The sequence below is a fragment of the Phyllopteryx taeniolatus genome, chromosome 3 (assembly GCF_024500385.1).
Source record: "Phyllopteryx taeniolatus isolate TA_2022b chromosome 3, UOR_Ptae_1.2, whole genome shotgun sequence".
Lineage (NCBI taxonomy): Eukaryota > Metazoa > Chordata > Actinopteri > Syngnathiformes > Syngnathidae > Phyllopteryx > Phyllopteryx taeniolatus.
In genome coordinates, this window is record NC_084504.1 from 17,475,714 (window position 1) to 17,502,444 (window position 26,731).

The 26,731-nt window shown below is 39.5% G+C and overlaps 2 protein-coding genes across 12 annotated transcripts in view; both read right to left on the reverse strand.

Moving 5' to 3' along the window:
* Nucleotides 1-3,424, reverse strand: part of arb2a (ARB2 cotranscriptional regulator A) — a 223,235-nt gene extending 219,811 nt beyond the window's left edge. For 4 of the 5 annotated variants that reach the window (XR_009787689.1, XM_061767227.1, XM_061767224.1 and 1 more), the window contains exons 1-3: nt 3,325-3,424; nt 2,733-2,869; nt 844-945 (exon numbers count right to left, since the gene is read on the reverse strand). Coding sequence is in view for 4 of the 5 variants with exons in the window: in XM_061767227.1 (XP_061623211.1) it covers nt 844-945; nt 2,733-2,841 (211 nt within the window). In the remaining variant the exon portion in view is untranslated. Of the gene's footprint in view, nt 1-843; nt 946-2,732; nt 2,870-3,324 lie in introns of those variants that run through there. The other variant, XM_061767226.1, reaches the window with a different exon arrangement.
* Nucleotides 3,425-8,647: 5,223 nt separating this feature from the next.
* The window catches only part of kiaa0825 (KIAA0825 ortholog), a 174,464-nt gene continuing 156,380 nt past the window's right edge, over nt 8,648-26,731 (reverse strand). For 3 of the 7 annotated variants that reach the window (XM_061767232.1, XM_061767230.1, XM_061767228.1), the window contains one exon: nt 8,648-9,734. In XM_061767232.1, the coding sequence (XP_061623216.1) occupies nt 9,551-9,734 (184 nt within the window). In that variant the 3' untranslated portion in view covers nt 8,648-9,550. The remainder of the gene's footprint in view (nt 9,735-26,731) is intronic. The other 4 variants (XM_061767229.1, XM_061767235.1, XM_061767231.1 and 1 more) reach the window with 3 other exon arrangements.

The following is a 26,731-nucleotide window of genomic DNA, read 5'->3' on the forward strand; positions in this document are numbered from 1 at the left end:
GCACTTTTTTTAAGGCTATATGGACCCATATTACTGTACAGTACAAAATTATTGTTTTGAAGGTTTTTTTCGTGGCCAGTGCAGTACAAAGTTATTGTAAATAAATATAAAAAAAAGCTTGAAAATTTAGAAATTTTCACATTTTATACAAACTTACCACAGCAGTGTTCTTGGTCATGGTGACATTTTTGACGTACAGTACTCGTCATAGGCGAGTCGCTTTCATGAGCCGCGAGGAATTTGTGTGCTTCTTAGTTCCAAATCAGTTGACAAAGGCGAACGGCTTGACAAAAAAATGTTACTGTACCAAAAACAGCGTGTTCCAGACTCCAGAGACGTGTTTGTATTCCTCAGTTATCACTGCCGCCATGCGCGCGCTCTCTCTCTCTGTGCTCTCTCTCTCTCTCTCTCTCTCTCTCTCTGCGCTCTACGGTATAATAGATTAAACCATCATGACATGGCCGCCACGTCAGTGCCCATTCAACATGGCTGCTGTCACCCGGAATTTGCGCCACATTCCCAATACACAACAGCGGCCAATTCTGGAACTAAAATACTTTGTCAACAGCAGTTTAAGTGACAAATGGAAACTTTTTTTGGACACATTGTTCAGTCACGACGGTCCGTATTATCCGATAAATAGGGGTCCGTTTTATTGAGTTTCCACTGTATAGATTACTTTCTTGGTTGCTTGTCTACGGACATACTTTTTGCATAAACTACAGGTTGCTTGTCTATGGACATACTTTTTGCATAAACTACAGCAGAGTATTTGACAACATCATTAAACCTTTGTTATTTTCCTGCAAACATTACACACCATGCCTTTAAATGTGTACTTACGCTCATTGAAGGCATATTCAAACTCCTCCAGGGTTTTGGGGAAAGTGAAGGGGGGTTCATCTTTCTTCATGAGTTCATCTAAATCAATTCTTGACAGCAAGTCTAAGAGAGAGAATGTCATGTTAGATTATTTTATCTTAAGCCCCTCAGAAATTTCAAAAGCAAAGCTCTTTGTAATTGACTATTTCTTGTCTTACATTAGAATAAACAAAAATTAGGGCCCAACCACAACAGTGAATGGGTCTTTGAGTGATGACTGTAGATAACAATTCAAACTAATAAGCACCAAAGCAAGAGTTGCATCCAAAAATATGCCTTTACATATTTTTGACAGAGTGTGAGAGAGGTGTGGCTCTGTTTTGCCTTTCTGAGTTATTGTTTTGTTTTTTTTAATGACAAAAAACCCAATAAAATATGCATTTTAGTCTAACTGAAGACTAAACTGTCACTAGTTGGTTGGGTGGGTGGATGGCTGAATGGATGATTTTTGTCAATGTTGCTTATGGTAGGGTACCGATCAGTGATGTACTGTACACACACCTGCATCTGCTCAAACAACATAAACCCATTAGAAAACAGCTGCTCCAAATTATAAATACTTCAAAAGCATAGACAATGGTCTAAATATGCTAAATTCGATGTGTATCGATGATGAAATATTGAAAAGAAATTGCAGATGGCAGCCAGCGGGGTAATGCTGAGGTTACCCTCCTTTTAATCAATTGGTGTAGGCCAACAAAACGGTGTGTAATGTATAACTGTGCTATTTTTTTATGATTATTTAGCTCAGTGATTTTGCTGCCTGGTGACGGCAGTTGTATAGTCCTCGCATGCAGGTCGGATCGTATTCAGTAAATTAGTGAGTTCAAATGAAAAGTAAAAAAGTATATGAGATATAGGCAATAACTCAGAATTTGGCATTTGGTCCCGCAGTATAGATCCTGCCTTAAAAAGGCATACGAATTAGCTCTTATTATGATACACTGCTGTTCTACACCACTGCAAAGAGTGTCAGTCAAAACTGACCATTTTCAGCTGTGTAAATGCAGATGTCTTGACACAACTCCTGTATAGTATATGTTTTTTTATTAAATGTGCAGGTGAAGTCCACAGTAATACTGGAACAACAACCAGTCGTGCAGCAATTACTAAACCATCAGGTCAAGCAAGGCTAAAACTATAAGAAGCACTGGCCTACATTTACAACAAACGCTAAACATTTTTTCCATGAAATTATATTGGTTTATTCCTAAAAGTATATTCTCTTCATTTCATTGCAATTTTCTTGGCAGAACTCCTTCCAGTACCTGTATGTTTTGATTAGCTTTGTTTTTTCTTGTCCAATCAGCCTCTTTGTTGTGCCATGTCAATCCAATCTGCCCAGGCCCTTAAAAATCAGTAGTGCCGGCATTGGCCTATGTAATGTAAATCTATATGAGCAATGGAACTGTCTTTTTTTAAACAAATCAGATTTCAAATTCACCTTTGAGGGTTAGCTAGCTGGCACAAAATAACGACAGCATTTTCCCATCCTCTTGTTTGGTCAGAACAAGCCAAGTTCGACAAGCAAAACACATCTGCAGCAATTTGCACATATCATACAGTACATTTAATAATCAGCATCACTGGTGAGTATGACATATTTTATTCAAATTGTTCATTTTTTTTGTTGCTTGATAAATATTGAATATTCTTAACTGTTCCAAATGAGGAAAGTTGAATTCATATTGTATTGATGGTTTCTTTAATTGTGACGTGATAGTGATGATATTAAGAGGTTGATGTTGTTGGGCGATACCCCACTGAAGGCCCCGATACCAAATGCACGGCCTGCCACTGCTAAGCATTAGCATACAGTATCTTATATTTGTGTATCATAACATAATCACCCTTGAGCGCTGTGGTTTTCTCTCCGTCCTCCTGGCCGGCCACCTGGGCCATGGCGATCAACAATATGCACACAGCTGATTCAGAAGCACAGTTCTGAGAGCTAAGCATCAGGTCCCAAAAATCACAGAGATGTCTCCTGTGACAGGTGAGACAATGAAAAAAAAATTTTTTAAAAACAAAAACAAACAAACGAAAAAAAGAGTACTAACTCAAATACATTCTTATCTATTATTCCACAACTGTGACCATGCTAATATATTAATAATCCAGTGGAATTAAATTGGACGGGGGGGAAAAGCCTCACAGTTAATTTAGTACAACTATTTGCCAATGACTCGTGCTAGCTTCACTTAGAAAATGTGTAAATGCTGTACACATCTGCAAAAGGCAGCAAAAGTGTATTGTTATTCGTTTAAAGTCTCCAAAATGTCTAACTCAAAAGAAAACAGCCCGCCTCCTTAAGGCGCCACAGCGAGCGAGCGAGGCCAGTAACGAGTAAGTCGTGCTTTTTGTTTCACATGCTTTTAAAAGCAAAGCAAGACACGGTAGCTGGACAGAAGACAAGAAGCACGCCTTTCATGTTTGACTCACACGTCTCGAGAACATGCGACAGGCAGGCAGGACACTCGCTGCTGCTGCTTCCTGGACAACCTCTCCAAACAGGAAGTACTCTCAAGCAGATGCGCGTGGAAGGCGCCAAGCTTCCGGGTTACCGGGGCAACGGAGTGGAAGGCTTTTTTTTTTGTTTTTTTTCCTTAAAGGAACAGTAGCAGCTGCTACAGCTGCGGCTGCTGCTTGCTGTTGAGCCAGCCCTTGAGACGCTTTTGCGACACAAGCTAAGTGTATTTATTGAGCCAAGGACGGACTTGACAAGTAAGTAAAAGTAGTGATACAACTATTGTACATCAGCAAAAGTAAAAAAAAAAAAAAAAAAAAGTACAGACTCTTAAATGTACTTTGGTCGTTCTAGTTCTAGCCCTTAATCACTAAAGCGTCTCAAAGGGCTTCAAAAGCCCGGACAGTGAACAAAAAATAACGACTTCCCCTGTTTTGTTTCAGGGCCTTATCCCGATTTTTAGTAGTCAAAGTGGCTGATAACTGATATTTGGAGCTGATGTTCACTTGCAGTAAATGGGGAAATATTGGAGTCAAAATTTTGAAAAATACAAACTTCAGTAGTAAGTAATGAAACCTTAAAGTCACACCTCAGGTGAAGCTGGGGCCAAGTTGGCAGTATTGAGGTAATAAGATCAAACTTTCTTGACCTAGTCAGGGGTCTTGCTACAGCTTTTTGTACAAATGCAGGGTAGACCAGAAAGCAACATGTTAAATTGGTCAAGGCGGTATTTATCAAATGCATGAACTACTGTATGTCCTCTGCATCACAGAGAAAGGGTCGCATCTTAGCGATATCGTGAAGATGGAAAAAAAACAACTGTTCTGTTAATGTTGCTGACGTGCACTTCAAAGGTCAGAGGACAAATATTTTAAAATGTTTCTTTATAACGCTAGAACCCCTTTACAAACCACATCTGCCTTTTCGAAGTGATTATATGGCAGATATACAGAAGTTAAATCGATAAATATGATGCACAATGGGCGGCACGGTAGACGACTGGTTAGAGCGTAAGCCTCACAGTTCTGAGGACCGGGGTTCGATCCCCGGCCCCGCCTGTGTGGAGTTTGCATGTTCTCCCCGTGCCTCCGTGGGTTTTCTCCGGGCGCTCCGGTTTCTTCCCACATCCCAAAAACATGCCCAAATTGGAGACTCTAAATTGCCCGTAAGTGTGAATGTGAGTGTGTATGGTTGTTTGTTTATATGTGCCCTGCGATTGGCTGGGGACCAGTTCAGGGTGTACCCCGCCTCCTGCCCGATGATAGCTGGAATAGGCTCCAGCACGCCCGCGACCCTAGTGAGGAGAAGCGGCTCAGAAAATGGATGGATGATGCAGAATGCGCCTTCTGATTTTTGCATCCCGCGCCTTCCAGTCTTCGTCTCTTTCCGGCGCTGTGACGTCACACAAGCCAAACAGCCTGTTCACTTGGCCTTGTGTGCAATTGTTCCATGCTGTTGTTCCCATCCTGGTATAGTTGTTGTATGATTTAACGATGTAACGATGGTTTATTGTGTGGCATTTGGTTGTACAAATGGTTCAGGCAGCGACAAGAGTTTTTTGGGGGGGCTTTCCAAGTGAAGAAGGAATACGTGACCAGTGGATAGTGAAATTCATTCGACAGGGGAAGAAACGTGGTCAGCTATGGCTGCCTAGCAAGCATTCTAAACTCTGTGCCGATCACTTCGAACCGGCATGTTTTGAGAAAGCATTGGATACACAGGTGTAGTTAGGCAGAGGCTGAAACCAGCTGCGGTGCCGACTATTTTTCCTACGGCCATCGGGACGTCCGCCGTCAGCAAGAGAACTAAATCTCGCAGCCGCCACTATGCACCAGCGAAGCGGCGCAGACAAGAGGTTAGCATTTCCTTGTATATAACTACGACTCTTATTATGGTTACTATGCACTGGGGAGTCGGGAAAAAAAAGACCCACACAGTACTTTTGCCTATATGACAAGCCAACAGACACACGGCAAAGACTTTGTGTGCGGCGTGTTATAACGCAACTCGAGCTAGGGGCACACAATATATAGGAATACTGCGTCCTATGTAAAAGCTTGTCAATGAAACATATATGAATATATAATACGTATAGTTGTGCTAAAAAATATTGGCACCCCTGGGGTGGCATTATTTCAAGCTATGAGTGTATATAAAAACATGCTTTTGACATACCGTTACATCGAGCCAATGGCCACTCTCCTTGTCTGTTGTACAGCTGCTACTTGATTGCTCGTCGTCGTCACTGTCTGATTGGCTCAAACATGTAGGCTTTGACGACGCCAAGTTCAGTTGGGTGCTGCTGTACGTCAAAATCCTCCTCCTCCACATATTCCAACACGTTGCTCGCCATTGCGTATACTGTGTAGCGTGCTGTGTTTGGCAATTGCAACGTCATTTCTGGTAGCCCTTGCGGTGGATAAAGTAACCACACCCCGGTGTCTGGAGCTTCGGGTATTTTTGGGGAGGACTCAATATGCGTCATAAAAACCAAATTTTTAGCTAAACTACGGTTGAAAACCTGCTGGATGTTACGTGCATGTATTACATAACATATAAACAATGGAAATATGAATTTTAACTGACCCCATAACATGTTTGTCATCTGACCTTCAAGGGAGAGAGTTGAGGAAAATAGAACCAATAACTTCGGGTAATGGTACTTTTATCAAAACTCAAGAGTTGTGTCCTTAAACAGGACTGACAGGACCAATAACCAGCATCTCATTTTTCTCAGGGTTTAAAAGCAAAACATTACAGGACATCCATTGTTTCATTTAAACAGGACACTCTTCCAGATAACAGCAATTGTGTTGGTAAATTAGTCCTTAAGGCATGTATAGTTGAATATCATCAGCATAATAGTGAAAGTCAATGTCATATTTATTATTATTATTTATAAGTGGCAGCATATAGATAATGGATAATAAAGGGCTGAGCACCAATCTCTGCAGGACTCTGCAGGTCACATTCCAAAACTCACACATTACCATGAATTACACTGTATGTTCTCTCTGCGCGATAACATTTAAACCAGGAAAATGATCAACAGTATCAAAGGTAGCTCTGGGGTCAAGTTAACACTACTATTGATGAGGTGTCGGTGTCCGTAGCTAGTAAAAGATCATGAGCGTTTTACTGTCAGTCCTCAATATATGTGGGTGGTACAGACGGACGAAATTACTTTTCCAAGAGGTCACGGTCACAAAGAACAATATATATATAAAAAAAACATAAAACATGAAAACATCCATTTGTACATGCTCTTTGTTGTAGAGTGCTCTGCCCTGCATCCGGACTAAAATAGTTCAAATAGATTGCTGAAGGGCATGTGATTATTAATCTGATGTGCTATATATATATATATATATATATTTATTTTTATTTTTTCCAAACATTGTGGAGATAAAGGGGAGATCTGACAGTGGTCTATAGTTGGAGGGAGACTAGAGTACCCAGAGAAAACCCACACAAGCAAAGGGAGAACGCAAACGCCACACAGGAAGGCCACACCCAAGGTTCACACTCCAAATCTAACCATTATTCCACCATGCTGCCATATTATTATTATTATATTTAGTAGGAGTAGTAGTTAAGGAACTATTTCTCAGGTACCACTAGTCTCTAACAAGCTCCTATTGAAGAACGGAGTATAAAATAATTAAGTTTTTATTGCCACTGTCAGAGACAAGGCAACATGTTTATTATTCTGGTTAAAGGTTTTGAGGATTTGTGTTTCTATTTTTTGGTGCCTTTATTTGGCTACATGAGATATGCACAATATAGGAAAAACTTCTCTCAGTTCAACACTACAGACACGTTATCAGGTGAGTTCTTTCTACGAAAAAATACAGTCTTTTAAACTGGGACAGTCTTCACATATTTGCAGATTTCAATTTGATTTATAAAGTACTGCATGATTTGGCCCCAGCTCCTCTGGCTGAGTTCATCAGCCAAAGAAACAGCTCTGAGCGTGTCACTCGAGGCTCTGTCAGAGGTGACTGTCTCATTCCTCTGCGCAGGAGCACTTTCAGTAAGTCAGCCTGGTCAGTGAGGAGCGCTGGTGAGTGGAACTCAGTACCTGAGGAGGTTAAACTGCTTACAACATACAAGGCCTTCACAAAAAAACTGAAAATGTGGCTAGTTAACACCTATAGCTGCCAACACTAAAAGACAAGTATGTTATGTTGTTTTTTTGTTATGATAAAAAAAATTGTGGTTTTATTCTCTCTTAATAGTATAGTTTGATTATGTATCCTGTATTATATTGTCTTGTATAATATTTGACTGCTTTTTACATCATGGCCAGGGGACGACAGATGAAAACTAGCCTTCTGGCTAATTCTGGTTTTTTTAACCATGTGTACTTCATGTGTTTTATGAAATTGCATTGTCCCCTTTCAAATAAACTCATGAATAATAATAATATAAGGAGTCAAAAGGTTTAACATTATTGCTAACATAATAGCTTGTAATTTAGCTTTCATTATATCGTGCATACGTCATAAAGTGTGAAGCATGCATTTTTGTGACTACTGTACAAACAGAAACAGAAATTGATACCAGCATCACAAATCTGGGGCTGTTTATGCTAATATAAGTCAGTACTGAATGCATTCTGAGTCTGATTGAAATGTTTACGTGGCCCTAATAATCCTCAGATGAGTCCTGTATAATACAATATTCAATATATTCTTTGTAAGGAACCATTCTTTGTAATGATTTGTTGTGATTCGTATTGTCAGGTTCAATGACAGGTGTCAGCTGAACCCACCACTTGTCTGCAATTGAAACAGTATGGAACAACGAAATGTGTTTATTCGAGGATGGTTGAAAAATAAGAAGCTAAAAGGAGAAAGTAGTTATCTTAAAGAACAATTTAGCTACTCAAACACTTGCATCACCCAGCTAAAACGTTTTTGTTATGTTAAATAGCGTACATTTGCAAGGATTAATGGTGCTGTTGTTGCCGTTTACCCTGTGTTCTGCAACAGAGACAGAATTGACTTTCTGAACATTTCATTGTCTTTTGTGTCATCTAAGTGGTTTGGTATTTGTAATGTTGCTTCATTTGCATTAAAAGCTGAGCATCCATCTCTGGAAGAGGACAGCTGCTTTCTGACATAGGAAGTGAACAGAGTGCGCACGAGCTAACTTGAAACTTGAATCTGCTTATTTCAACATACAATAGTCATAGGTCACAACATAAGATACACCAGCACAATTTAATAAAATAGGTCTGTCCCCCAAAAATATCTTCCTTCACAAAGATACTGCTCAGTTTTGATTGCTACTTTCAGAGAGGCATTAATTTATCAATAAAGTTAAAGTTTTTTTTTCATTGTTGTCGTTTGTAGTGGTGGACAATTGCATTGAGAGCTGTTCATGTAGCTCAATAATTGAACCAAAATTATTCTATACAATCATGCAACTCCTGTATAGAATCTTATTAGTGTACATATGCACAGAATATGTAACAGGGAAGGACATGATGCAATCAAGAACTTATTCCTGGTGTTTACCTTCAACATTGATTGCACAATGACAAAATGGGCATTTCAATCAAATCAAACTTTATTTCTATAACTGATTAGTTGACTCTTTTCTTTCTCATTGTAACCTATGTATCACAAAATATGTCAAATGTTTAAAAAAATATAAATTTCATAATCTTACAACATAGAAAATACTTTTTTTCTATGGTTGCAAAATACTGACAGACATTACAGAGTGGGCTAGATTTTGGAACAGGCTGCAATCAAAAACAAACATCATCTCTCTTCCCAATCGTTTTTTGTTTTGTTTTTTGTTTTCCAGAAAGCAAAAAAATAAAATAAAATAAAATAAGTATGCTGATGCCAACATCTTTACACACACTGTCTAAAAAAAAAAAAAACCTCCAATGATCACACAGTCCCATCTTGTACCGGGCAAACAAATGTGCCTTCTCCATTTCCCAGAATTGATGTCTGGAGATGTGCTCCAAAAAGATGAAATGTGACTGCTGCAGTGTGGAGAACAAGAGACACAGTTAGACTGAAGAACACTCTTTTCGTTGTCACACAATGCACATTCATACTGTAGACACCTGCATTATACAGTACACACAACACACGGACACACTCTAATACCTTGAGAGCCACAAGTACGTATTACAACTAAACATTTACAACATGATAAAAATTCCAACTGCCCGGACTGTTATTGGGCAGCAGTTTTATCGGATGGTTGCGGGTCCCCTTGTGTCTGCTCAACCATCGTTTCATCTGCTTCACGAGACTCCTGCAGTTCCGCATCGCAGTGACAAACAAAATAGGCTCGTTGGAGTTCTTCTACCATCATTCTCTCATCGTCCTCCAGCTCTGCTCCATCCTGCATCTCCCACCTGGTAACATAAAGACAGTGTGAAGGGTTATGGTCGGGATATGAACGGCAGTCATTGTCTGACTTCCAGGTTTGGATAGAACCGCACGTGTCTACTCATGACTTTAAACCTTTCATATGGAAAGGCTTTGGCAGGTTGCAGCTACCTTCACTTGCTGCTTTGTTCAGTTTTGTCTTCAGTGAAATACACACTCTACTGGAGCGGTTTTCAAACGTTTTACACCATGTAACATCTCAAAAAATACTAGGCCCTCCGAGTACCACAATCATGACCAACATTAAAATCCAGTACCGTAGTAGGCCCAAGTGTTCATCAAAGACGAGACAGAGGTTTTCTTCCTAAAGATTATATTTAATACTGTAGCAAGCCAGTGTAACAATATGCACAGCATGAACTTTGACACTGCAATTAAATATAGGAAAGAAAAAACTTTAATAATACTTCAATTACAATGTATTGCACATACAAGTTATATTGTACCTACTATTTCAAGAAACAGGCCTTAAAGATGAAATGAAACTGTGTTGAACTTAAGGAGCCTGTAAAGTGAATTCAGAGAACTAGTGAGGATAAGCAGTAAAGAAAATTGATGGATGGATGTTTCTAAATGCATTATACAGTGCCATGAAAAAGTATTGCACCCCCTCTCAAATGCTTATATTTTTGCATAGTTTCCCCACTTTAATGTTTAAGATCACCAAACAAATGTAAATATCAGACAAATATAACCCAAGTTAACCTAGAAAGCTGTTTTTAAATGGTGATTTCATTTATTAAGGAAAAAGAATATTCAAATTTACCTGTGTGAAAAATTACCCCCTTTGTTAAATTATTAATAAATTGTGGCTAATCACAAGTTTTGGTTAATTTTCGCTGATCACACCCTAGCCTGATTACCTCCAGACCTGTTCAATCAAGAAATCAGTAATCCTGATTTTTGTGCAAGCGCAAGGCTAGCTGTGCATGTTTGCCAAGTGGGGTGTTCCGGTGAGAGTGTCCTTAAAGAGGCGCCTGGCGGAGTGACAATTTGCTGGCAGAAAGTCAATCTAAACTTACACTTGCTCAGACCACATTCAAGTCCTGGCACAAGTTATACCGCTGGTGTAACGCAATTTTGGTGAATTTGATCGGGGCGCAGGCAGACAGATCCTGAGCTCCGCGAACATATTTACCCGCACACATTGTCTGTTGCCAAACCATGGCCAGGTAGTGACAATGCTCCACTCACGCAAGGTTCGCTGCGATTACACATTTTTGGTTCAAATAAATTGAGAAAGTAAAAGTAATAATTTTTTGAGAAAAAAAGGTTGGTGGTAGTGTATATGTCGACTGCAAGTTTACCAGTAAGCGTACTCTATGTGCATTTAAATGGTCCCTCTTGTTTACTATTCCAGTATTAATAGTTTAATTAATAACACGTAACAATTTACATTCTCAACCAATACGTTTCATAAACCAATCAAGCTATGACCGCCATTCGAGATGAGGTTCTACTTCTAACTCCTATTTAAGTTACAAAATATGTTCTCTTGCCCAACAAAGGGCAAATAAAGTCTCCTTTAAGTGCCTGTACAGCTTCTCCGACACATTTATTTTGTAATTCAAATGGGGTGGAGGGCTTCTACAGAGAGACATCAAGGGCGATCATGTTGTTCGTAATCCACTCTGAGTATTTCAGTGGAGTCACTTGACTAGTGACTGCAGTCAAACAAATCCATATGGATGCCTTTGAGCTTCCACATCGTAGTCCATCCACATCAGAATTACGCCTGTCTGACTGCAAATGATTGAATTTTCATTGCAATCTCACCGTCTGCTTTTATCCAGCCCTGTCTCTTTCTCCAATTCCTCATTGCATCTTCAAACATGTTTCATATTGTTGTGTTGGTGTGTGAGAGGGAGGAAGGGCTGACCCATGCACGACTACATCATGCACATGCAAAGCACACGGTGTAGACTCTGCCTCTGCCACAGTGTGTATTTGGCCATAACAGACACCCTCTTTCTCTGCATCCTTTTCACCGTCACGGTTTTAAATACCACCTGTAAGGGGGAGGGTCTGTTTATGTAAATATACGACACATTTGTTTTTGTCTGTCTGCATTCTCCGCCCTGAACAAGTGGCTCTAATTCCCGTTCTGTTTTTGTTTCACAGCAAACACACCCTCAAACAATTAGAGAAGTGACAAAACTGAAAGAATGTTAAGAAAAATGCTCGATAGTTAAGCAAAATTGAACCAAGAATTTTTATTTACCGGTACTTCGGAAAAAAAAAAAAAAGATCAACCGAATAATACACTCACACAAACAAAAGAACAAAAATGCTGCAGTAGAAAGGTAGCGGATGTCTGTTGTAGCATTGGTGGCACATAAAGGAGTGAGTGAGAGCGGAAGGAAGACAAGAAGGTACGCTATAGCTTTTTCAATGTTTAATTTTCAAATAGGATTAAGCAGAATGACATTTAGCTGAAGGTTACAGGCTCAGCATTGTCTTAGCTGATATTGATATGCAGGAGGTGCCCTGCTTGTCACTGGGACAAACACTGTTGATGAATGAGCAGCCTTTCCCCAGGAGGGTGTTAAGTGCAAATTTGAAATGAGCGAGAGGCAAAGGTGGGAAGCGAGGAAAAAGAAACAGCACCCACAGATAGAGACAGAATTACCATGATAGTTGCCATGTACACTGTCACTAGATAATGTTGCCCAAAGTGTAAATTGTTCCCTTGAGTATGGGTTGTGTTTTGAAAATGAGAGTATAATAATAATAACAGCGCAATAGGTGCATTGACAAGTGTATCAAATCTCAACAACTACAACCCGATAGAGGCTGTTAGAAATGCATAAGTAGACTAAAGTTGACAAGAACTTTATCCTCATTTCGCCAAGTTTCTCCTGAAATTTACATCTTAATAAGGAGAGTCTTACTCTCTAATTCTTATGGGCTCTCCTCATTTTTCATGCATTAATACTGGAGCTGCTGACTTGGCAATTCCACTGAATACAGAATAGGACACACATATTAAGACTCATATATTTACAGGATTGATGCCACAGGATATTGTTTTTGAGTGTGAGGAATAGACTGCCACGCTTGTCCTAAGGTATGAGCGTGATAACAACAATGCGATCACATCACACCAAGTCTGATTTTAGCTAATAATCAGAAGTGATGCCAAAAAAAATAAGAGCATATGCCTTGATTTGAGATAAGCTATATGTACAATTTCAATCACTTCACAAGACAGATGGTTTTGGGGGAAAAAAAGGACGCTTCAAAAACAATGAGCAAACGGCTACTTTGATAGGAGGTTGAGGTTCATTAGAACTTCTGACCCTGTATACACATCTATTCGTTTGGTCTAGCACTTGTTCTCATTGGGGTCATGGGTGGGCTGGTGCCCAACCCAGCTGACAAGAGGTGGGGTACACTCTGGATTGGTCACCAGTCAATTGAATGGCACATACATTAGAGTAGAAAAACAACTATTCACTCACATTCACATCTATGGGCAATTTAGAATCATCAAGCCAGAGTACCTCGAGAAAACTCACATTTAAACTCCATACAGGAGGGTCAGAGCCATAAACATAACAAATATATTGTTGGATAAGATTTAAGATGACATACAGTGGATACAAACAGTCTACAATACCCCTTGTCAAATGCCAGGTTTTTATGATGTTAAAGAAATGGGACCAAGATAAATCGCTTCAAAACCTTTCCCATCATTAATGTGACCTATAACCCATCCATACATTTTCTACACCGCTTTATCCTCACAAGGGTCCTGGGCGTGCTTGAGCCTATCCCAGCTATCTTATAACGTGTACATTTAAATAAAAAACATTTAAAAAATCTTTTAGAGAGGGGAAGTAAAAATAAATGACCAAATAATGTGGTTGTGCAAGTGTGCACACCCTTTTATAACTAGGATGTAGCTGTGTTCAGTCAGTTTTAAGTGCCTCTAATTGTTCTGATTGATTAGGACCATACATTTCAGCTTTTCTCGTAGCCTTTTCCTGACTATTATTGTTTTGTTTTTTTTGCTGGCAGCATGGTGGACGACTGGTTAGCACATCCGCCCCACAGTTCTGAGGACCGGGGTTCAAATCCCAGCCTCGCCTGTGTGGAGTTTGCATGTTCTCCCCGTGCTTGCATGGGTTTTCTCCGGGCACTCCGGTTTCCTCCCACATCCCCAAAACATGCGTGGTAGGTTGATTGAAGACTCTAAATTGCCCGTAGGTGTGAATGTGAGTGCGAATGGTTGTTTGTTTGTATGTACCCTGTGATTGGCTGGCGACCAGTTCAGGGTGTACCCTGCCTCTCGCTCGAAGATAGCTGGGAAAGGCTCCAGCACGCCCATCACCCTAGTGAAGATAAGCAGTATAGAAAATGGATGGTTGGATGGATGTTCTGTGCTAAAACTGACTGTTATTTAGCACCTTGGCTTAAGGTCCCAGTTCCAGGCATGGTGTTCTTTTGATGATGAGCAGTGTTCTGCTTGCGCCAAACACACCTTTTGGAATTATGGCCAAAAGGTTCTACCTTGGTTTTACACACATTTTCACACGTGTTTGGGAGATATGAAATGTGCAATCTGGATCACATCCAGATGAAACTCAATTTGACATTTTAGCTTCTGACCTGGCATACAGGTCAGAACCTACACATAGCATTCAATTGGATGGAACTTGACAGATGATTTTCTTAATATTTGATTACCGTAATTATAGACAATAGGGCAATTTTTCTCTATATAATAAAATTGAAGGGAACAACCCTGGAAGAATACTGTATTTTTTTATGGTAGATGTGAGCATTTATTTACTCAGGGGCCACAGTTTCAGAAAGTACAATACCTGCCTCATAAAAAAACAAACAAAAAAACAACAACCACTACATACGTAAACAGAACGCAGCCACTCCATTACCCAAATGCTTAAAACCAAAGCAGCAGACGTGACACCCAAAATAATAATAATAAATAAATAAAAATAAAAAGTATGTTGGTAAAATGTGAGTGAGCGTGAAGACAAAGTGCTTGAACGATCATGAGAGGCAGAAACCAGCGGTCCCCCCTGCAGCTGTCGCAAGGGCTGAGGAGCTTCTTCATTTCTATGAGTGTGTGTTGGATATGTTTGCGCTGAGCTAGATGCCCTGCCCGACTGCCACTGGGACGGCTGTTTGTTTAAAAGGCTCGCCTGTCGAACACAGAGCGCTACCGACAGCCAGACACAAGGCTAAATGACTCTGACAGCAGCCCTAATCAGAGGCTTCGCACATTGCCACAGGGCCTGGAGGATCCATCATAACCCAAGCCTAAATATTTAAAGTGCTAAACTTTCCAAAGGTCACAGGCTTTTCCATGCATGCCAGGGCGACATGTGTCACAGCGGTCGAATGAGGGGAAAGCAAGCGACAGAGAGAGAGAAAGAGAATATGATTAAATGTCCTTTCTTGCACTGTTTTAACCCTTTTGAGAACCCCTTTTAGGTCATCTTAACTTACTTTCAGCAAACGAACATTTTGGCTGGTGGTCACAACGTTAAAGATGTCATTTAGTGTTACAGTTTGGGAAGAGCGTGACAGATTAATTTGACAAGCATTTCTATTTAAAAACTAGAATACCACTAGAATGAGCACAAATCAAGGCTGGACAATTATGCTAATTAGTGGTAGAGTATTCTGTTTTCGTCCAGTGACCTCTGTCTCCTCTTGTTCTGCAATAGAATTACTGCAACCTTCTACGATTGAGTGTGGATAAAAATGACTAAGGTACTATATATGGCGAGCTTTGTGGATAGTCGACAGCCAACAGGTCACCAAACAACGAACAAAGTGCATGCGGGTTGGAGCGTGAGCGGATCACAATTAATCCATCCAGCCATTCTTTTTCAATACCACTTATTCTGTTCAGGGTCGCGGTGAGCTGAAGCCTATCCTAGCTTACATTAGGCAAAAGGCAGATTCCACTCTGGACTGGTTGCCAGTCAACCACAGGACACTTATATAAAAAGACAACCATTCACACTCACATTCACCACGTCACTCAGTGGAAACTGCCAGTGAAACACTATTCCGACATTGTAATAACAACAATACAGCTAAGAAAAACAATGTTTTTAGAGACTCAGTTGATGTGAGGCATTTGACTTTAGAGGAGCAGGTGTGACAGAAGTTTTCCAGGACTAGTGTCTCATAAGATATATTTAAAACCCAAACTACAAGTTTTCCACTTCAATGTGGGCCAGTCGATCAACATCCAGCACATCTAAAAAGAGATACTGATGCTGATCCAAAGTGTGAGAAGAGGCGACAGATGTGGGAGGACAACTTCTGGCTGCTTCACCATGACAATGAGCATCTGACATTTCGTGGCTGAGAAGAACATGGCCGTGCTGGCGCAATGTCCCTGTCATTGAACCAAGTCATTTTTCTCAAGAAGACATGTTTTGAAGACATGGACGACATAAAGATGGCCGTAACGACGGTGCAGCGGAAGATCCCGGAAGAATCATTGCAGTTGTGCATGAATTGCTGACACAGAAGGCTTTTCTGACACACCTTGGACAAACAAATACATATAAAATAAAAACCTAATGCTTTCCACGTCATACACTGGGGCTAGAAACATAGGAAGCGTTCATGAGACACCCACAGTGGGTATCCAGAACTTTACATGTAGTCGTTCCAGTCTGGTCAGGCAAACGTTAATCCACCATTAATGAATTTCAATAACGACAACCCAACCGGAGCATGCCAAATACGAGCAGCTAATTTTAGTTGAAAGTTCAGAGAGTAGGTGTTCACACAATGACTTCTGCAGTGCGTCTGCGTGTGTGGATCTTCTTCAGACTGAGTGTGACCGTGTTAAGTCCATAGTATCTCATGTTCTTGCACTTGGCCTTTGGTGTAACACTTCTACAGGCTACATTCGCGTAGTGTAGTCGCAGCCCGCTGTGCACTTTTGCACCCAGGTGTCCAAAAGTGGAGTGCATGGAAATAAATCATTGCAGGGGACGAACTTGAGTTGACAGAAGCGAGGCAACAGCCAACCATGAGGTCGCAGAGGTTTGGACCGCAACAATCTTTTACTTGCTTACATTTAGACTAGACGTGTAGACAGATGTGTGATGCAACAAACGTATGTGTTGGGGTTGTACTAGTCCACAGAATCACACTTATTTTAGCCCGTTATGATGTAGTGAGCTCACTTTGCCTTTGCCAAGCATAGATTGCACTGATTTTTTTAGCCGTTTAAAAAATATACACATATATGCAGTATTTGGTTAATTGAGTCATTGTACATTTTATTTAGAGACCCAATAAAATGAATTCTGAGAGTTGTTCCTAAAAACATTATTGATGCTCGAAGATAATTGCTGAAAATGTGCGAAGACTGAGAAAAACGTGGTAGTGAATTGTGGAGATATAGCGTTATGGCTCTGTGTTGTTATTTAAATTCCCAAGTGTTGTACAGTTATACAGGCAATTTTGTAATCATTTGAATTTGGCAGGGCTGTTAACAACACTCTTCTCTGTTGTGTGTCAAAAAATAAAAAAAAACATTTATTTTTACTTGACAGGGATTTTAATTGCTTGTGTCGTTTAGTCCTATGTATGATTTGTGCTAGAGAGTAACATTGATATGTGATGAATACATCTGTGCTAACTTAGAGTAAAAACATTTAAAGAAAATAATCTTATTTTTCTGTTAAGAGCAAGACAGAAATCAGTTGCAAAACTAGTAGAAGGATGAAAAGCCATACAATAAAAGAAGAGAGAGGTTATCTTTTGTCTGGAAAATGGATTTTGTACATTGGACATTGGTTCACTTGGGGGTAAACGACAAGTTCACAATACAGGGCAAAGGAACACCTCTTTGACTCAATTTCTATTGGAAAGCAAACATCTAATTCAATTTAGATATCTGCCTGTGCCCGGATATGAGGCGGAGGCAGATTGTAAGTGACAGCCATTGGACAGCTGGCTGGATTTGAATATTGACGAGACAGAGACTTGACAGAAGGGATTATACTCTACCTTCTGACTTAGTAGCCACTGCACTGATCCATTGTATTGTCAGATCAAGTCACTGTCAGGTCTACAGTATATCCATGCACTGATGCCACTCAGTATTAGAGCCCACCTGGGATTCTTCCCAATGCAAACTGATGGCCTCTCAAAAGCTAGAAGACAGAGAACCAATCAGCATGGACAACAGTCTGCGACTTCACCAGAAAATCTATTTCTGTGGAGCTGGTAGGGTTAAAGAAAATAAATAAACTTGAGGATTGAGAATCGTTTCCTGCATACCTGACTAAAAGAAGTCAAATGTTTACTTTTCTATTCTTGTCGCTCTAATCTTTTAATTACATATTTACTTGTCAAAGATCATTTAATATATCAAACGTGACGTAGATGACATATATTGAAAATTACAGGTTTGCAAAAATCTAGAGGAATAAGCCCTGGACAAGGAGCTTTTTCTTTCAGCACACACACACGACAAATGGATAGCACAATAAGCGAAATATGAATAGATATTCACAAAAAACATATTAGCTTTCTTGTTTCAATTGCTTTTTTCTCCATACCAGTCATTTTGACAAATAGTAGGACAGATAGATTACCAATGACATTAATTAGGAAACCTAATTCCATTTGGATTTTAGAGCGGCAGGTTCCATTAACTTCAACTGCATGTAGCACTTTTCATTTCTCAAAAAGTCTTACAATTTTAAACCTAGTACATTTGTACATTTGTACATTTTGAATATTATCATTGATCATTTTCATAAATGTCACAGAAGTGGCAAAATTATGTTGGATAATTTTCTGGTACGTGTGTGCATGGCTTTGTGTGTTTCTGATTGCACTCTAATTACAAGACTGAAAAATAATTGTACATGGCCATTATAGCCTTTCTAAAACATCGAATGCTGACTAATCCAATAGCACATTATTCTATTTCCTAAACAGTTTTATTGTGACTCTTCCTTTCACAGGCTGGTGTTTGATTAAAAAATAAAAATAAATAAATACATAAATAAATTAAACTTGTGTTATTCATGTATCTATGATGTTTTGTCCATTTTACAACATACCTCCAACCCGATTACGTGAATTTATTTCTGCATCCGATAGTGATGTGGAGGATTTTCTAGGCGCTAGAAGCTTCAACAGAGACAGCTAATAATGATAAATAATGTAACAAATTCCTAATTCTCAGGAAATTAGTGCGTATTTGAATTGCTGTGTGTGTGTGGCATGTCAAAATTTCTAATCCAAAATTCCAGTCTATTATTTAGTGTCATGTGTATTATGAGCACACAATTCAAAGACCTCAGTCTGCATGCTTGCAGCTCCTTGTCAATTCTCTCCAGTCATCCACAGGGAAGTTTGTGTAAATTTGCGGGGGCTTAATTACTGAATAATTTAGACCATGCCGCAAATTAATGTAGACATTTCCATATTAATGTGTTTGCCGACCCATTCCACATGTGTTTGTGCTGTGGACGGGAGGGTAGCAATTATCACAGCACATCATAGCAGTTGTGCCGGTATTTCAGACATCATTAGGTTGCTTGTCCACCCCTGTGTGACTGTAAGCGCTCGTTGATGGGACCCACTCTGATATGCGCGTCAAATGGGGTGGCTATGGCTCAGTGTGTGTGTTAGCTCTATCAAATATAGCACTGGGAGACAGAAACGGGGGAGGGCGCTTGGTGTTTCTGACAAGATGGGGCCCAATTTGGAGGCACTGCTGTTTCTAGATGTAATAGAGTACACGCACACACACACACACACACGTCGTCTGGTCAGTGTCACACACTCACATATGACTGCTCCACATGGAAAGTTTGTATTGCCCATGTGGAGCAGGGATGACAGCTCTCTTCGAATCTATACCCCCACGTCCCCCAAACCCCACTTCACCTCCAGTCTCTTGACTGTGTGACTCTTGTTAGGAGTTTAGCTGAGCAGCCTGGCACCATTCAAAGAAACGGCACCCAAGAGGAGAGTGTGACAGAGAGACTACAATGTGTCTGTTTGTGTACTCGCCCTCGATCGTGAAAATCATCTCAACAAGGCTTTTCCCGAATGAAGCCAACCACCTTGGCACCTTTCACCCAATTCCATAAGGAACTACAAATACATGGTAGTAAACTAGACCTTTGCACACTGACCAGACATGACATTATGATCACTTGTGCAATCGAATGAGATCCAATAAAAGCTGCATCAAATATTGCGCATTCACAGAGATAGTTATGCACAGTACTGAAAGGTGGGTAGTGGGATATTCAGTACACATCTGCCTCTCAGTCAAGAGGTTCTGGGTTCGGATCTCACGCGTACATTTTCTCCGGGTACTCCGGCTTCCTACCACGTTACAAAACATGCATGTTAAGTTGATTGACCCCCATAAATTGGCCACGGGCGTGAATGTGAATGGTAATTGTTGTGGTGTTCCAGGGTGTACCCAGACATTTGTGTAAACCAGAAGCAGGTTTGTGTAAACCAGAAGCAGGTACAGAAACCTGTATTCTCAACATAAGTGAAAAAAATTTATTGATTCATTTAATGTCTAGATTGATTGACACTGTCAAAGCGGTATTAATTTAACAATGTGATAATTATTGTGGCTGCAGTTCGCATGGACACACAGCCTAACATGCATGTTTTTGGAATGTGGAAAGAAGCTGAAGTACCCAGAGAAAATTCAAGAAAGCACAGGGAGTACATGCCCCCAGTAGAATTCAGGAAAAAAATAAATAATAATAATAATAATAATACAGAATGACATTTCAAACTTTCTCCAAATTAAACTTTTGTGTGTTGCCTTTCTCTGCACTCAACATAGTCATAGTCAGTTCTGCAGTCCAACAATCTTCTGCTTGCACAAGATCAGCAGGTCCCCAAACTATTTTGGAGACAGTTAATTAGAGCTTCCTTTAACATCTTATCTCCCCCCCATGTCGTGTGTGTCTGCATTTGGGTCTACTCCTTTAAACTTTGTCACCAAATGCATAAAATATCAGCCATGAATTAATGAACAAAGATGATACAGATAAACAGTCAGTAACTTTGAGATTTTGCCCTCTGTGCGCACTATATAAGCACAAACAGTGAGAACAAGCACTCGTACAATCTCCCCACTGAACCATGCACAGAGGGGAGAAAAAATTTTCATTGTGATTTCACCCCAATATGCTAGCAGGAAATAGCATATTACTTATTCAGCATCTTGCCTTTGTTATTTGTGCATATATAAACTGTCAAATCTACTAAGGAGCATTGAGGGTTGAGAAACTGCAACTTGCTCTCAGACAAAGGCCTCGCTCTCGCACATTGATCGGGCAAAGCTTCTGTTCAAAGCTCGCCACATATTTCCTTAGCCACTATGAATACATTACATATTGTACAATGTTGAACTCAACTTTCTGTATGTACTTGGATTGATTGAGCTTACCGTGGCAGAAGTCACAAGATCATGTTGAGAAGCAAAATGATTTGGAATAATTGTGACTTTTGACAAGCAAATACCACAGAATGGTTGATTGCACAGGCTTCAACAAATTGTGAGACATTTTTTTTCACCACTGCAGCACATCTTTAAAAAAGGATTTGTGGTCACTCTTTTGAATATTTACAAAAAGGTGTTGATTGAGGGCAGCGCGTCTGCCTCATAGCTCGATTCCCGACTCTGGCCTTTTTTCCTGTGTGGAGCTTGTATCTTATCTGCATGCTTGTGTGCGTTTTTCCTGTGTACTCTGACTTCCTCCCACATTTTAAAAAACATGCATGTTGTTAGATTCTTGTCCATAGTTGCGAATGTGATTGTTGTACAATATGTCCCTTGCGATTGGCTGGTGACCAATCCAGGGTGTACCTCGCCCAAAGTCAGCCGACTCCAGATCACAGCAACACTAATGAGGACAAAATGGATGGATGGAGGTCTTGTTTGAGTCATATACAGTAGTTGGTCTACTACAAACAAAGCTGTTCTCATAAGTATTTTTGTTGAAAATAGCTCTAAGTAGTCAAATATTGTGGTGAAATGAGGGTCAATAAATGAGTGAAGAATGTTTTGTATATGTGGCTGTATTTAGCCTCCTTTCACAATGACATCATTAGCGGTGGGCTCCTGTGGTTTGCGTGGGCCTGTAATGAACTGATTAGTCCATTCAGACATTGATCTCACCTTGTTGTGTGTGTTGTGTGTGTTGGGGGGGGGGGGGGGGGTGCATGCGTGTGTGTGGCTGTGCTATTGTGTATCAGATCAGGGCCTTATTCTCATAATATTTCAAACAGTTAATTTTCCTCCATGCTAATGGCAGTTGTTAGAGGGTTAAGGAGATAAATAAAACCTTGCTGTCACCTTATTTAATATCAAATGCCACTTAATTATAGCTGTACGTGTTTTCAAACACTTTGCATAATTTATTGTTCTGCTCTATCCTAATCTCCAGATCCTATCACATGCTCTACTTTACCCGCTCTTTGCTTATAATAACAAAGTCATAATGCTCCCTGTCTCGCACTCTTTCTTTCTCTTTCTTGCTGCCAACAGCAGTGTGACAGAGATAAGCAAGGCGGTGAAAAGACATTTTAAGTTGTGCTTCACCTTGTAAGGATTTGATGCTGTGTTGTCAGCTCAGGAAAACATGTGCGCAACAAACCTCAGGCAATGCTGCATACAGGCATTGTGTAGCTCTTTGAGCAATGTGACATCACCATTGATGAGCACACAGCAAGAAAAGGAAGCATAAAGTAGGTCCATAAGGTGTGCCCTATGCAAAGTACAGGCCGTGTCAAGAGCTTTTTATACTGGATTTGAATTTGTTCTGCACACTGAACGTCGCACTAAAGTGTCAGAGAGAACTCGGCACATTAGTGACATTAATGTAGCAGCAAGGTGTAGGTCATAAAGAAGGGAGGTGAGGCTGACTGCTTTACATGCTGGGGCTGCAATCAGCAACATTAAATGTCAAAGCAGATCAGTCGTCTTCTCTATATTGTAATGCATTGTCAAGAGTTTGAACATTTTAACAGTACAGTCGTGCCTCGTTATGTCGCGGTTCACTTTTTGCGGCTTCACTGCATTGTGGATATTTTAAGATCCTACTCATAACTCTTATTATTATTATTATTTGCTATATCAGGGCATATCATGGTTAGTATTTTTCCACACGGACTGTTACTGCAGTCCCAATACCAATATCAGTACCAATAAGGGCGAGCCAGGAGGAAAAAGCACGTAAAAGAAAATGTCCAAAGTTTGGGATCATTTAATACTAGAAGACAAAGACAGAGCGGCTAGTGTACTTTTAACAGCTTTATTGAACAAAGCATACATTGACACACGACACGCCAGTTGCCACAACTGACACCAAGTCAGTCAACAGAGAGTGGCTAACAGTTTAGCCAGTTAACATCCAACAAAAACTACACTCTCATTCGCTGACAACAGTGTCCCTCAGCCTATAAGGCCCCGCCTTTAAAAGTCACACACATTCAGTTACTGTCACAGATAAAGTACTGTAGAATGTAAGGATGGTGACCCCAAGTGGACAAAAATAAAACCTCCACCTCACATGGATATAGTATTGGTCTTATGCATAAAGCTTTAACTTATATATAAATAATTAAACAAATATATGGTCGCTACTTAACGGATTTTGTGTATCGGGGCTGTAGTCTAGAAAGTACCCCCTGCGATAAATGTTAAAATTACTGCATATTGGCAATTAAATGAGATCAGTACACATAATAACCGGTTAATCAATTTAAAACAATCAAAATGACAAGGAGAAGAGTTTGCAAATGTACTGTATTTACCAGATAAGCTAAAAGTTAACCTAGGTTCTCGTAGATCTTCTCCTCGTTGTCTCGTCAATTTGTGTGTATTTAGTTACCTGGTTTCTTTCAGTCCTGTGTCACGTCATAGTCGCCTGTAGTTTCAGTCGTCATGTCTTGTTTCCAGTTTTAGGTGTATTCAAGTGTTTCTTTGTTTCTTTGATTATCAGTTTTGGGAATTTGTTTAGTTTGCTTTTTTCATGATCCGTGTTTGCCTTTGATTTGGAATTAAATATCATTTTTTAGACTTCTGCCTTGCTTCCCTGGACTTCGGTCCTCCACGTTTTGCCTTGCCTTCCTTGCCTTCAAAAAAAAAAACCTATGTGACGGGTATTTCATATTTAATGTGTGCTATATTTTCCCAATGCATTTCTATGGCATTCACAGGTCTCAGGAAAATTCTATGCTCCATGATTTACAGTCAGTCATATGGCCTCATATGAGCAGTAAGCAAATAAATGGCGATATTTTTACCTTGATGTGTGGGGTCTCGCATATAAAAAAAAAAAAAACGGTCGAAATTGTAAAAATGTGAAAAAAACCCCAAAGATTTGATGCAAAATACCATTGCGTTACAAAGTAAATCTAAATTAAATGAATGAATCCAAGAATGATTAATTGATTATTTTTATACTAATTAATGATTAGTATAAAAAAGTTATTTTATTAAAAGTGCTTAAAAATGCAGTGATCTTAAGCACCTCTGAAGTTGCACAATTCGGAATTCAGTCGGAATTCCATCATTTCATTGCAGTTCTTACTGTTATCGAAGATAAGTTAGAGTATTTTATTGTTTCAGTATTTTTATTATCAACAGTGTTTTACTTACAGTATTTTCATCATTCTATGATGAATTAAAAACAAGATGTGTCGCCTTCATCATTGGTCAATAAAGACTTATTGTTTGTATGTCACAATATTAACAGTTAACCAAAACAAGACCATTGTCCTGGAACAGACTGTTATTGTTCGGCCTTCAAGGGTTCCACTGTAATGGCGAAATCTAACATTTCTGGGGAAAATTTTCTTTTCGTAAAAATCTTTGATTGCGTTGCTTCACACAATGAGGAATAACATTGTAGTTCAAACATCATACATTGATCAACTTTTCGTACAATTTCCGAACCACACATTGCTTTAAATCTACTACAGTGTGCAGTCTACAGCACATAAAAGCACAGCAATGTAACTCTTGTGTCATTGTCATGAATTCACCATTCCCATCTCTTTACATTCAGACAGCATCATGCACCACACAGCTGCAGCTCCCAAGAGGGCTGATAACGTAATTGTCTGCCATTACACTGTATCAGACGACAAATCGGCAGTAATTTCATATAATCTGTTGATTCTGACTCATTACCATTTCTATCAACCAGGAACAAGTAATGAGATAGTTTTGGTGGGCAAACTGTTGCAGTTTTGAGAAATGTGTGTGAATTTATCAGAAGCATATGTCTGTACAAAATATACACTCACTGACAGAACTTCAGGTTCACCCATGCAATATAATAAGATACAATATAAGAGCAGAATTTCTGCCTTTGCAGAGATATTAATGGTGTTTCGATTGATACTGCGATTGTATCATAATGTATGGTGTTGCTAGTATTTTGGTTATTTATCTATGATGGAGTGTAAAAAAACAACCCTGAAAATAAATATATTGTTAAATAAAGCAGGGGCACTGCCAGGGATCTGGGGACCTGTGGCAAAAAAAAAAAATATACAAAAAATCATTTTAGCCTCATTGCTGTAGATGTCAGTCATACAGTAGAATAATCATCAGTTTTCCATAATGGCGGTATCGCATTACAAAGTAAAATCCGCCATTTTGAGTAACGAGCTAAGTAACGTGTTACATTTCCCAGGATAGTAGGTATAGTTACTTTTGCATCAATGTCTCTCACCAAACAGTAATTTGTAGCTTGTGATTCAATCAAAGAGCAGTCCAGCTCTGCAGAAGCATTTAACTTAGACCACTGTTCTTCTCAACAAATAGAAGAAAGCTATTGGGAAGTGATTGTTTATTACACAATGCACACTGACGGTGCAGTACAATAAAAGTGCAAAGAAATGCATGATTTCACTGTCGCCACACTATTTTTTTTATTTTCCCTAGTAAAAAGTGTATTTGATTGTTGTTACTTTTTTATTTACACATTAAGAATACAGTTTTACTGGTGTGTTAAACGCACAATGCATCGTGGGTGAATTATTCCTACCGAGTGCGCGGTCACCAATCGGTCATGGAGGGTAAGGACTGACTCACTGAAGGACTAACAATACTTAGCTTAAATAATATTTACAATGAAAAGTGAGAACTCTCAACTTCGTCTGTGAGTTGGTTGAACGTGCTGCACGGCTGACGTCACGGAGTAAGAAAAAAAGTTTTCTCGCTCTTTGCATCAAAATTACTGTGGTGGGAGCAATGATGTGTGTGTCACTAACTTTCACGTTTATGTACATGCACGCAAACACACACACACACACGCACACACACACACACACACACACACACACACACACAGTTGCCTTCATGGACCACAATCGGCAGTGTACTGAGAATGGTGTACTTGTTTTTGTTTAGGAACTTACTGTATTGTGTTGGCATGTCAAGTCAGCACGAAGTTGTTGATTTAAAAAATAGCTCATAAGAGTTTCATTTAATAATCCCTGGGAATACAATCAAGCTTAACCATGTCAAATAGCACAAAGTATTATGGAATCAGCTACATTTTTATTGTGGTTATTGTATTATTAAGGTAATATACCTTTAATTGTACCAGGCATTAAAATGAACAAGAAATTGAAGAAACAAAGGTGGTCTAATATTTTTTTCCATGACTGTATGTTATACTTTTATAATCATATTGAACTTTTGCATGTGTCCCTGAATTAGCTATCCACCCTGTCATTATGGAGTAACTGCCCCTTTAAGAAACCCTCAGATGTTTTTAGTGACATTACGACGATAATTTTGTATTTCTTCAGTGGAGGCTAAAACAGTGACTAGTTTAAGGATAAATATTGGCACTTGTGTTTTGTCATTTTCATCATATTATAGGTGCAGCTGGATCTTGTCGAGCTTTAACGTGCTCTCTGTCATTGTGAAATATCAATATAAAAAATG